The 12,293-nt window shown below is 48.9% G+C and overlaps 1 protein-coding gene across 2 annotated transcripts in view; it reads right to left on the bottom strand.

The window, feature by feature from the left end:
• Positions 1-2,899: 2,899 nt before the first annotated feature.
• The window catches only part of LOC309360683 (protein unc-13 homolog A), a 132,335-nt gene continuing 122,941 nt past the window's right edge, over positions 2,900-12,293 (bottom strand). For both annotated transcript variants that reach the window (XM_081895408.1, XM_081895407.1), the window contains 3 exons: positions 8,738-8,830; positions 6,378-6,537; positions 2,900-4,805 (listed from right to left, as the gene is read on the bottom strand). In XM_081895408.1, coding sequence (XP_081751534.1) covers positions 4,514-4,805; positions 6,378-6,537; positions 8,738-8,830 — 545 coding nt within the window. In that variant the 3' untranslated portion in view covers positions 2,900-4,513. The remainder of the gene's footprint in view (positions 4,806-6,377; positions 6,538-8,737; positions 8,831-12,293) is intronic.

The following is a 12,293-nucleotide window of genomic DNA, read 5'->3' as shown; positions in this document are numbered from 1 at the left end:
GCACGTGCAACAAAATGGCGTCCAGCATTCAAAAACCCCCTCAGCTTGAATTAACTAGCCACACACAGCCTCCCCCCCTCCCATGAGATCTCCTTTCCTTTTCTCCCCCCCCCCATGTGCCCCCGCTCCAGACAGACCCTTTTGCCGGCAAGGGTGAGTGGGCCATCGATGACGTATCCATCCGATTCCGATCCGAGCACTCAGCACAGGTATGTTCGACTTCTGAGCCCCTCCGAGCCAAAGGCAGAAAGCCCAGCCAGCAGCCAAACGAAGCCTCAAGCGGTGGTTCCCGCAACGCAGCAACCCGGCAAAGGGGACGCAGCAAGGGAAACCACCGTCACCTCTCCGCTGGGAAGCGCTGAGCAAAGGCGAGTCCCCAGGCAACGCGGCCGATTTGATTGGCACAAGGCATGCAAGCTCCACCCCCCAGTCGTTCTTAGACTCCTTATTGGGTGAGCAACGCAGCCAAGCAACACAGTTGGAGCCTCCCTCCTCCCTGGCTGGCAGGGAGGGAGGGAGAGGAGCTGCTTCCTTTGAAATTTAAGGGACATCATTTAAGGGACATTTAAGGGACATCCATCAATAAGGGACATCAGCAGGATATGGCGCTGGAATAAGGGACTGTCCCTTCAAATAAGGGACACTTGACAGCTATGGAAGAGGACGACACGACTAAACAACTAAACAACAACAATATCTATATATACGTACACCAAATGTCTATATAAGAGCTTGCACGCCATTGTTTGGAGTTCCTCTCCTCCCTCCTGCGTGGGGTGAGCGGGGGACCCTGTTGCAACAGATCAATAAAGATCAGGCTTACTAGCAGCTTTGCTTCTCAATATTCTCTGCTTGGCCTCTGTTATTTTCTCCTACCGATAGAGAACCTACTTATCTATACAGGCTCTTGGGTACCCCATAAGGAAAAAGGAGCATTTTTTCCTTATAACACTTTGATTCTATGATATTGGCTGTTTTGTTCTCCAGGCCATGTGACCTGGGACTCGGGGAAACTAAACCACCACCAAAGAACAGCCAGGCTGCCCAGGTAACGCAATCAGTGACCATTATCAGGTATCCTGGCAGGCAGGATTTCTGCTGTAGACCGCCTCCTTCTGTGATGTATGTATGATGTTTTTTGGGGTGGTCTCGGGCTAGAGGGTGGCAATTTCAAAAGTCTATATAAAGGCTTGCACACCATTGTTCTGGGTTCCTCCTCCCTCCTGCGTGGGGTGAACTGTTGCAACAGATCAATAAAGATCAGGCTTACTAGCTGCTTTGCATCTCAATATTCTCTGGTTGGCCTCTGTTATTTTCTCCTACCAATAGGGAACCTACGTAAGGACTCTATAGGGGCTCTTGGGTACCCCATAAGGGAAAGGGAGCAGTTTTTTCATCTTCTCACAACACCCACAACTTGAGCTGCTTTGGAAAGAAAAAATCACACTTGCTAGCACTCCTCGGACGCAGAGAGGACATGTTAGAAACACAAAGCAGGAAAAGAACCGTTCGTTTTTCTTTTCTTTTTAATGTCAGTTAATAAAATATTTGTATACAGCCCCAAAAGTTCAAAATAGTGCAAAACATCTCACTATCATGCATCGTTGGTTTTGTTTTTTCGTTTCAACTCAATCCACTTCAGGTAAGTAGGAACAGAACAGATAATGACATATTCCAAGACGTGTGCATGTGGTCCACAACAGGATAACTATTAACTCGATTCCGAGCATCCGGGATTGGCATTTATTTATTTCACTCTATTTTCCCCGTCCTTTTTTTAAAATTATTGTTTGTTTAGTTTCAAGTAGATGCCGGACAGAAATTATCGAGAAGGGAATCAGTTCGATTCGGAGAGGGGGACAAGTTGGGGGGAAAGAAACACGGAGGAGGTCCGTGGGGAGGAATCCGTAATCTAAACCGCTTAGATGTCCCCGTTGATGTCTTCCTAAATTACTATTTTTAAAAAAGTTCGGCGGAATGCACACCTGCGCAGGTACACGACTTGGGGTGTTTTGTGTGTGTGTAAACATTCAACTCAAATTCCGACACTTTGGTCCCGGGCAAAATGCTATGGAAAAGGTATCTTCGGAAAAGAGGGGGAGCTGGAATGAAACCGCTTTGGGATGATGTTCTCTCCTGATGGGTCCTAGGGGAGAAGGAGAGGGTCTTGGAGGTGGCCGGCCCATGACATTTTGCCGCCTGCAGCTGGGGGACAAAGGACAAGATGGCACCTGTTTCCTGCCCCCCAACTCTGGACCGGAAGATGAGTCTCAGCTTCAGCGCTGAAGGCAGAGGACATCCCCGGGGAGGTTGACCCACTGCAATGGACCTCAGTTAGACAGGTCCGTTCTCTGAAATGGGTGCAGTGAGGATGCTAGCCGGAAGCAGGTAAGCCTAGGCTGCCTTGCTTGGGAGGGCTGGCTGCGAGCTCAGAAGCGGGCTGCTGCAGCCCTCCAACGTTTCTCTTGTGAAAATAGGGACGTCTTATTCCATCCCCTACAACATTTCTCCCCTGAAAATAGGGACGTCCTATTCCATCCCCTCCAACGTTTCTCCCCTGAAAATAGGGACATCCTATTCCATCCCCTCCAACATTTCTCCCCTGAAAATAGGGACGTCCTATTCCATCCCCTCCAACATTTCTCCCCTGAAAATAGGGACGTCCTATTCCATCCCCTCCAACATTTCTCCCCTGGAAATAGGGACGTCCTATTCCATCCCCTCCAACGTTTCTCCCGTGAAAATAGGGACGTCCTATTCCATCTCCTCCAACGTTTCTCCCGTGAAAATAGGGACGTCCTATTCCATCTCCTCCAACCTCCCTTTCCTTTCCTTCCTTCCTTCCTCTCCTACCTCCTTGGTCTCAGTGCTGTCCCTGTGAGGGTTAGGGTTATTTCAAGAAGTAAAAAAACTTGGACACAAAAAGTTGTGGGGGTTTTTTGGGATAATTGTTGAGCTGCTTTTTTAAGGAAAAGTGGGCCGATTTCCCAAGTCTGTTGTTGGAATCCCAGACATATGGCAACCTTATGGAACTGGAATTAGCTGGTTCCGCCTGTCTTGGGTGTCTCTGGCGCCACCTGCTGTTGACCTCCCAGCCTACTACCAACGGGCACCAGCCGCCTCGGAGCTGCAATTTTATTTCATTTTTTAAAAAAGGTTCTACTTTAAAACCCCTTCTCTTAGCCAACGGTTTGCTCTGCTTCTCGGCAGTGCTGCAAACCGCAAAGAACTCGGTCCGTGTTGCGAAACCTCGCTTCCTTTCAAATGCTGCCAGTTAGGGTGTGTGTCCAGCCCTAGGCTGCTGGTTCGTGCAGGAAGCACTGAACTAGATGGACCAACACTTGCCTCAAGCAATTCCAACATGACCACCTCTGACCCAACCTGGAGGTGCCGTGGGACCCAAAAAACTCCTTGCCTAAACCTTGGGAGAGGGCGGCTGCCGGCCAGAGCTGGCAGCCCGGAGCCATGTGGGCCAACGGTGCAAGGACGGCTCTTTGGGGAAAGAGCTGTGATCGGGACAGAGGTGGCCATGAGTCATAGCTGTCAACTTACAGATGTGAAAATAAGGGACCAGCTGCCTCGGAAATAAGGGATCAGCAGCCAAAATAAGGGATTTTCCAAGCACAGGTAGGTTCAACTTCTGAGCCCCTCTGAGCCAAAGGCAGAAAGCCCAGCCAGCAGCCAAACGAAGCCTCAAGCAGTGGTTCCCACAGCGCAGCAACCCGGCAAAGGGGACGCAGCAAGGAAAACCACCGTCACCTCTCCGCTGGGAAGCGCTGAGCAAAGGCGAGTCCCCAGGCAACGCGGCCGATTTGATCGGCACAAGGCATGCAAGCTCCACCCCCCAGTCGTTCTTAGACTCCTTATTGGGTGAGCAACGCAGCCAAGCAACACAGTTGGAGCCTCCCTCCTCCCTGGCCAGCAGGGAGGGAGGGAGGGAGACGAGCTGCTTCCTTTGAAACCCGGGAAATTTAAGGGACATCATCCATAAGGGACAGCAGCGGGACACGGCGCTGGGATAAGGGACTTTCCCGCCAAATACGGGACAGTTGACAGCTATGCCATGAGTTCGAAGGATGTGGGTCTGTTTTGGGAAACATGCAGCAGGACCTTTGGCCCCCGTATCTAGAAATGTAGCGTCTCAGCGCCAGAGCCCTGTTTGCCCGCAGGAGATTCAACCGTGGGCATCTTCAGGTAGGGCAGAGAACGCCCCTTTTCCCAATGCTGGACTGGATGGGCCAAGGGTCCTGACTTGGGGGGGGGGAGGCTTCCCTCTTTGCCCTCTGCCCCATAGCGGCTAATACTGAACGGATTTGGCAATGTGTGTGTGTGTGTTCGGAGGGTGTTTGATCCTTGGCAGCGGGAGCGAGGCTCCCAAATTCAGGGAGGAAGGAGAAGGCGGGGATCTCTTATGGCTTCGACATGGCTGTGTAAAAGAGGTGATGCTAGGAGGCCATGGGGCTGACGGACCACAGGACTAGAAGGGCAGGGAGAGGGCAGGGCACAGTGGGGCTTAGCTGGCGCTGCCTTCCTCGGCCGAGCGCGTGTCTGACTTCAGCTTGACAAACTCCTTCGCCACCTCGTCGTTGTTGCGCTGCGAGAGGATGCGCAGGACCGTCAGCCCCGTGTCGTCCATGTGGATGCGGCGGCCGAGGGGCAGCCAGCAGGCGCAGCTGCCCCTCTGAAGGAGGTCCTTCAGCTGCAAGATGGCGATGCCCACTGTCCGGTCCTCGCGGGCAAAGCAGTAGTCCTTCACGCAGACCTGGAGCTCGTAGCATTCGGGGCCCGTCTCAGTGCCCAGGGCGCTGCGGGAGGGAAAAGGTGGATTCAGCTACAGAGCTGCAAATAGAAAGCTGTAAGTGCGTTTCGGGCGCATTGCACAAACACATTGTTTCCTTGACATCTTGTGAGAGGGTTTCCACAGGGCGGGTGCCACCACTGAGAAGGCCCTCTGCCTGGTTCCCTGTAACCTCACAGGGAGGGAACCGCCAGAAGGCCCTTGGGAGAGGGACCCCGGTGTCCGGGGTGGAGACGCTCCTTCAGGGATACTGGGCCATTTAGGGCATTCAAGTGCCAACACTTTTTAACATGTGTAAAAAAATATTTTGTCAATATTTTAAAATGGTTCTTAAAAGGTAAAGGTAAAGGGACCCCTGACCCTTAGGTCCAGTCTTGGCCAACTCTGGGGTTGCAGCGCTCATCTCGCATTACTGGCCGAGGGAGCCGGCGTACAGCTTCCGGGTCATGTGGCCAGCATAACTAAGCCGCTTCTGGCGAACCAGAGCAGCACACGGAAATGCTGTTTACCTTCCCGCCAGAGCGGTACCTCTTTATCTACTTGCACTTGGACGTGCTTTCGAACTGCTAGGTGGGCAGGAGCAGGGACCGAGCAACGGGAGCTCATTCCATCGTGGGGATTCAAACCGCCGACCTTCTGATTGGCAAGCCCTAGGCCCTGTGGTTTAAACCACAGCGATATTCAGTTACAGAGCCACAAATAGAAAGCTTTGAGTGCGTTTCGAGTGCATTGAGCAAACACATTGTTTCCTTGACATCTGGTGGGAAGGCGTTCCACAGGATGGGTGCCACCACCGAGAGGGCCCTCTGCCTGGTTCCCTGTAACCTTGCTTCTTGCAGGGAGGGAACTGCCAGAAGGCCCTCGGAGCTGGACCTCCAAGTCCGGGATGGACGATGGGGGTGGAAATGCTTCTTCAGGGATACTGGGCCGTTTAGGGCTTTCAAGCTCAGTACCAACACTTTTCAACGTGTGTAAAAAAATATTTTGTCAATATTTTAAAATGGTTCTTAAAAGGTAAAGGTACCCCTGACCATTATGTCCAGTCGTGGCCGACTCTGGGGATGCGGTGCTCATCTCGCTTTACTGGCCGAGGGAGCCGGCGTACAGCTTCCGGGTCATGTGGCCAGCAGGACTAAGCCGCTTCTGGCAAACCAGAGCAGTGCACAGAAAGCTGTTTACCTTCACGCTGGAGTGGTACCTATTGATCTACTTGCACTTTGACATGCTTTCGAACTGCTAGGTTGGCAAGAGCAGGGACTGAGCAACGGGAGTTTCGAACCAGCGGGGATTCGAACCAGCGACCTTCTGATCAGCAAGCCCTAGGCTCTGTGGTTTAACCTACAGCGCCACCCACGTCCCTATAAAATGGTTCTTAAATGTAAAGGTAAAGGGACCCCTGACCATAAGGTCCAGTCGCGGACGACTCTGGGGTTGCAGCGCTCATCTCGCTTTACTGGCGGAGGTGTATTGCAAATCGAGACGGCTTGCCTGGCGAGGAGGCAGGACCGAGGTTTGCAATAATTGCCTTTCTTGAGTTGCTCCTGAGATGAAGGAAGGGGGAGGAAGGACAATCACTTACAACTGGATGCTCTCGTTGTATTTCGGAGACCAGCTGTTGTTCTTGGACTTGGTGGCGAATTTCCTCTTCTTGTCGCTGAGGTGCGGCCCGATGATGTTGACCTCAATAAAGGGGCGGAAAATCCCCGACGTTTGCCACTTCAGGTCATTGGCGGCTACCACTGGGCGAGAGAAAGGCGCAGTGTTGGATTTACGTAAAAGCTCAACAAGCTCTAGTTGAGGGCTCCGCTCTCTTGGGGGCCCCAAAAAAATTAAAAGGAAAAAACCTGGATGTACATTTCCAAAATAGAAGATGAAAAACAAATAAAATAAAACCTACATCCAGCAACAGTGTTTTGTGTTGTGTAAGCTCCTAGGGTGTAAGTCAGTGGTGGCCAAACTCCGCCCTCCAGCTGTTTTGGGACTACAGTTCCCATCACCCCTGACCGCTGGTCCTGTTAGCTAGGGATGATGGGAGTTGTCGTCCCCAAACAGCTGGATGGCCAAATTTGGCCATCACTGATGTAAGTCATGGGCCCCACCTGCTCCCTGAAATATCCCTGGTTTGCTCCTTTCTATATATAGGGTGCCTACATTCTGCATGGACTGGTTGCAGGGCCACATGGGCAAATGGCTTGAGATACCTATGAGGTCCATAAATCGCCATATAGCATATATTCAACACCAAAAACAGCGACAACTTGTTGTGGACAAAGGACAGCTGGACATAGAAAGAGCCCCATAACCTTCAGGAGCTGAGGGCCTCATCAAACCGAAATCTGGCCCTAAACATCAGATCAAAGGGCAGAACATCTCCATGGTCCTGAGTAGTGCCGGATTTAAAGGTAAAGGTACCCCTGCCCGTACGGGCCAGTCTTGACAGACTCTAGGGTTGTGCGCTCATCTCGCTCTAGAGGCTGGGAGCCAGCGCTGTCCGCAGACACTTCCGGGTCACGTGGCCAGCGTGACGAAGTTGCTCTGGCGAACCGGCACCAGCGCAGCGCACGGAAACGCCGTTTACCTTCCCTCCAGAGTGGTACCTATTTATCTACTTGCACTTAGGGGTGCTTTCGAACTGCTAGGTGGGCAGGAGCTGGGACTGAACGACGGGAGCTCACCCCGCCGCGGGGATTCGAACCACCGACCATGCAATCGGTTAGTCCTAGGCGCTGAGGTTTTACCCACAGCGCCACCCGCGTCCCCAGTGCCGGATTTACGTATAAGCTAAGCAAGCTCTAGCTTAGTGTCCCGCTCTCTTAGGGGCCCCAAAAAAATTAAAAGGAAAAGAAAAACTGGGTGTACATTTCCAAAATATAAGATAAAATAAAAGGGGGGAAAAAAGGAGGAAGGAGAATATTCAGTCAATAGATCCTCTCCTTCTATCCACAACATTCCCACAATATAACAGCAAGGTTGCAGGATTGATCCCCATACGGAACCGCTGCTGATTTCTGCGTTGCTGGGGTGGTGGTGGTCAGGAGCTCGTCCTACACTCGAGTAGGACCCTGGCAGAGACACATGCCTGACTGGCATGTTCTCTCCCTCCTGGTCGATCGTTTGGGAGCTTTGAAAGCTTTTTTTCTGCCCGAACATCACAGCGACCGATGCCATCAGACATCGGCACACTTAGGGATCCGCAGAGTCTGTTCGTGTAACAGACCTCAGCATTTTGGCTAATCTACTTTATTTGCATATAAACAGACGCGGAGCACTGCAACATGGCTCCCTCTCTCTCTAGCATCAGACAGCAAAGAGAAAAAAGGACAATAGCCGACCTAACCGGAAGAGGAGGAGGAGTATCAGGAAGAGTGGAATAAATTTAACGATTATCTAGTTAAATTTGTTAAGTTAAATTAATTGAAAATTAATTAATTGAAAATAGCTTGCAGATACTTAATTGGCTTAGGATTTTATTTTATTTATGTTAAGTGATGAATTAATATGTTTAATTCCATAAGGTGAAGATTTAAGGATGTTAATGTGTAAGTTAAATTTCATAAGAATTGGGATTTGGAAAACCGTTAAAAGGACATGCAATGAAATTCAACCAAGGGGAAGCGAGGAAGTCACTTAACAAAGTTAATAAGTGTAATTTTCAGTAATTTATGTTTGTTTGTCTTGTGTGTTTGTTTGTTTGTCTGTTTATAATATTGTGAAAACCAATAAAATTTTTGAAAAAAGAAAAAAAAAAGGACAATAGTCCCATTTCACGGAACACAAACATCCTGTCTCCATCACTTCCCACTCGGTGGAGTCAAAACACACACCGTCATGCGATAGACAACAATCCCGTGACTGCAATCGCAGAGCAGGAATTCTAACACAGACTAGATGATCCCTTCTAACTCTCTTCCAAGTCTACGGCCGCCAATTCCGGCTCACCTTTGACAGTGACCTTATGCTCCCCGGTCCCAGGGTGGGTGATCAGTTCCACGTGGATGGAGACCTCTCCCACGGGGTCGTCCACTCCGGATCCTGCCCGGCAGAGGGAGGGAAGCGTGGAGATGCAGAACGGAAAATTAGTGCACAAACATTCAGCCCATCCCCTGTCTGGTGATTTCGCCCGCTCCTCCCCTCGCCAGGAAACCCCCCCCCAAAACCTGTTGGTGGACTGAGGCCTGACGCTTGCTTCAGAGGCTCCCCAAATTTGAGAGGTCCTTCCTATGTTATCATATTTTTTTTTTTTGGGATAAATCTTTCCCTGGAAGTACTATCAGGGGCGAGACTTCATCAGGCAAGGCTTTCTTCCACCTGCTTTGCTCCACCCACTAGTCTCTGCTTCTCAATTTGCATTGCATTATTTTATTTGCTGGGGCTTCCCCTTGTTTTATGGATTATAGTTTTAAAATGGTTTACTGTATCTGTTAAGAGTGAATTTCTGTTTAACTTTCATATGCTGATATTGTTATTTTACACTATTCTAATGAATGTCTTCCATCTGTCTGTCTGGTCATTTTAACCGTATCTAGTTTTGAAATTGTTTTGTGGGTCTTTGGACCGCAATAAAGTATTGTTGTTGTTGCAACTGATCGTTGAATGTTACTTTTTTTGGATGTGTTTTATTATCACATTTTTGCATTGCGTTGGATTGTTATAAGACGTTGGCTGTAACTGCTTTTTTAAAAGTGTTCTTTTGTAAAAGGCGAAAGATTTATGCGATCTGAAGAGAAACCAGGGTATCATTTTGACATTTCAAAACCTGACTTCCTTCCGCCTCTTTCTGCGGTTCCTTAATTTTTTTAAAAAATATCTTCTGCATATCCAAATTAACCTAATTTGGTCAGTTATTCATCTTTAAATATATACTCTTATGAAACTGCAGGTTATTAAAATAATCCTGCCAATGTTTTTATCTGTTTACAATTTATCTGTAAATATTCAATAAACCATCTCCATTCTTTTATAAAAAGTTTGTTATCTTGATTTCTTAATTCTCCCGGCATGTTTCACCATTTCTGCATATTCCATAAATTTTTGTATCCGTTCCTCCTTTGCTGGGTCTTCTACTTCTTTCCATTTTGGGGCAAGTAACATTCTTTTTTTAAAAAAATAATTTTTATTAACTGGCCAATCACATCAAATTAAATCACATCACATAAATTCCGAATTACAAAGCCAAATTTTGAATTTTGTTGGGGGGACCCATACTTCAAGATCCGCAGGGGGGAGTTTGGGGCAAGTAACATTCTTGCCGCTGTAGTAGCATACATGAACAAATTTCTATATAGTTTAGGTAGTTCTGTCCCTATAATTCCCAAAAGAAAATCTTCTGGTTTTTTTTTTTTATACAAACTTTATTTTAAACATCCTTTTCATTTCATCACACATAATTTCCCAAATGATATTTGGTCCCCCCAAATTCAGCTGTAAACGCAACTTTGATTTGCTCGTTGCAAACAGCGGAATGTCTGCAAATTTTGGATAACAATGGGGTGTTGAACAATTTTGATCTCAGCCGCAGATATAGATATATAGGTTATTGATACGTCCATCTTCTAATTTTGATGCAAGCCACTTAAATGATTTGCTGATGAAGCGTTATATCGAAACCCTGTTAGTGACCGATAACCAGAATAACAGAGTCGTCAGAATAGACAGATAGCCTTAGCAAGCTTTGGTGACCTCAGCCAAACAACAAGGTGAAAATCATTCCAGCTCCCAGTTCGGTAACAATACCCAAAATCCCCTGTTTCATGGTCCAAGAAGCAGGATTAAAAACCAGTCCATCATTCAAACAGGCTTCCTCCGATGAGGAACTTATTCATGCAGCAAAGGCAGAGAAGGAAAAGGAATGGGTGAGGAGGAGGAAAGAGAGGCAGCTATTTGTCAGATGGCAACCAGGGAAAGGAGACCTTAGCCAAAGGTGGCCGAGCAAATGGGGAGAGGAATTTGGGGGGGAGAAAAAGAAGAGTTTGGAAACCAAAAGTGCGTCCGCAACCCACCCACATTCGGTGGCTCAGGTCTTGAGGATGTGGAGGGGGGAAGGAGGACAAGGCTGTGGATCTCAGAAGAACGGGGGCCCTGAGCCAAGTGGGAATGTCCAGGGCGGCAGGAGAGGATATATATTTTATTAATATCCTTCCTAACGTGCCCCAGCAAGTTCCTTTACTTAGCAGAGTTACATTCCCTGTTTTAAATGCACAGCAGAGAGCTGGTTGCAGGCTCGTGTGAGCCTCTCCCTATTAGACAATTCAGTCTGATTTTATTGTGCATTCCTGGTACGTTCCCTTTAAGACATGCGAGGGAATGTTTGGTCCAGCCAGTCAAAAACTTCCTGTTCCTCCTGGCTGGAGCATCCTTCCTTTTCCATGTGATAGAAGGTGGGCGTGACCTCACCTGTCCAGGTAACAAAAGGACGAGTCACGCAGCACACCGCTCTCTTTTCTCTCTCTCTTTCTTCTTTGGTTTGACCAGCTTTTAGCTAGGACTGCTCTGCTATCTCCCAGCTGGCACAAGAACTGGGATTATTCCCCTATATGAAGTAGATCCACATGTACATATTTGTAACTACCGTATTTTTTGCTCTATAAGACTCACTTTTCCCCTCCTAAAAAGTAAGGGGAAATGTGTGTGTGTGTTATGGAGCGAATGCAGGCTGTGCAGCTGTCCCAGAAGCCAGAACAGCCAGAGGGATTGCTGCTTTCGCTGCGCAGCGATCCCTCATGCTGTTCTGGCTTCTGAGATTCAGAATATTTTTTTCCTTGTTTTCCTCCTCCAAAAACTAGGTGCGTCTTGTGGTCTGGTGCGTCTTACAGAGCGAAAAATACGGTAAGTCTGCCTTCAGGAATCCAACTGTGAACAGATGTTTTGCCAAGTTTTGAAAATCCGCCTGGGCGGAAAATTTAATGCTGGAAAAGAGGACATGTCCGGGGAATAGAGGACAGGCGGCAACCGTCGTACGAGGGAAAATGCACAGCCTAGGAGGGAATGCCGAAAAACCTTTCTCCACCCCTGCCTGGGATATAGTCCTGGATCTTTAGCCATTGCCCATTTCATGCAGAAGGAAGGTTTGGGAAGGCTGGGGCAACACACACACACACGCACGCACAATTGCCCACTCGCACGGGCATCGTGCCAACTCCAGAGTCGCATGCGGAGACTCGACCTCTCGATCCAGGAACCGAAGCTGGAAACAAACAGGTCATTTCCAAAAGGCAAGCACGGGAGGATGGTGCAAACCCCAAAAGCTGCCCCTTTCCCCCTGCCTGGTTTCCTCTGTCTGAGTGCTTGCTTGTGCAAGGAAGGCAGGGTCTCATTCTGATGCATTCAGTGCATAACGTTGTGGAGGGTGATGGAAGACCCCCTGAGCAGAGCTAGTCAAAAGCGAGGCAGAGAGGAAAATGGGGAGCAATTTTCGGCTTGCATGTCCCTTTCCCTTCCGGGTCTGCAGAGGGTGAAAGTTTGGGGGCTTTTTCTAGCCCTGGTCAGGGTGGCGGGA

The sequence above is a fragment of the Podarcis melisellensis genome (genome assembly GCF_964234715.1).
Source record: "Podarcis melisellensis genome assembly, chromosome: 18".
Taxonomy (NCBI): domain Eukaryota; kingdom Metazoa; phylum Chordata; class Lepidosauria; order Squamata; family Lacertidae; genus Podarcis; species Podarcis melisellensis.
The sequence above is the reverse complement of the archived record's forward strand: the minus strand, read 5'-3'. Positions and strand labels throughout refer to the sequence as shown.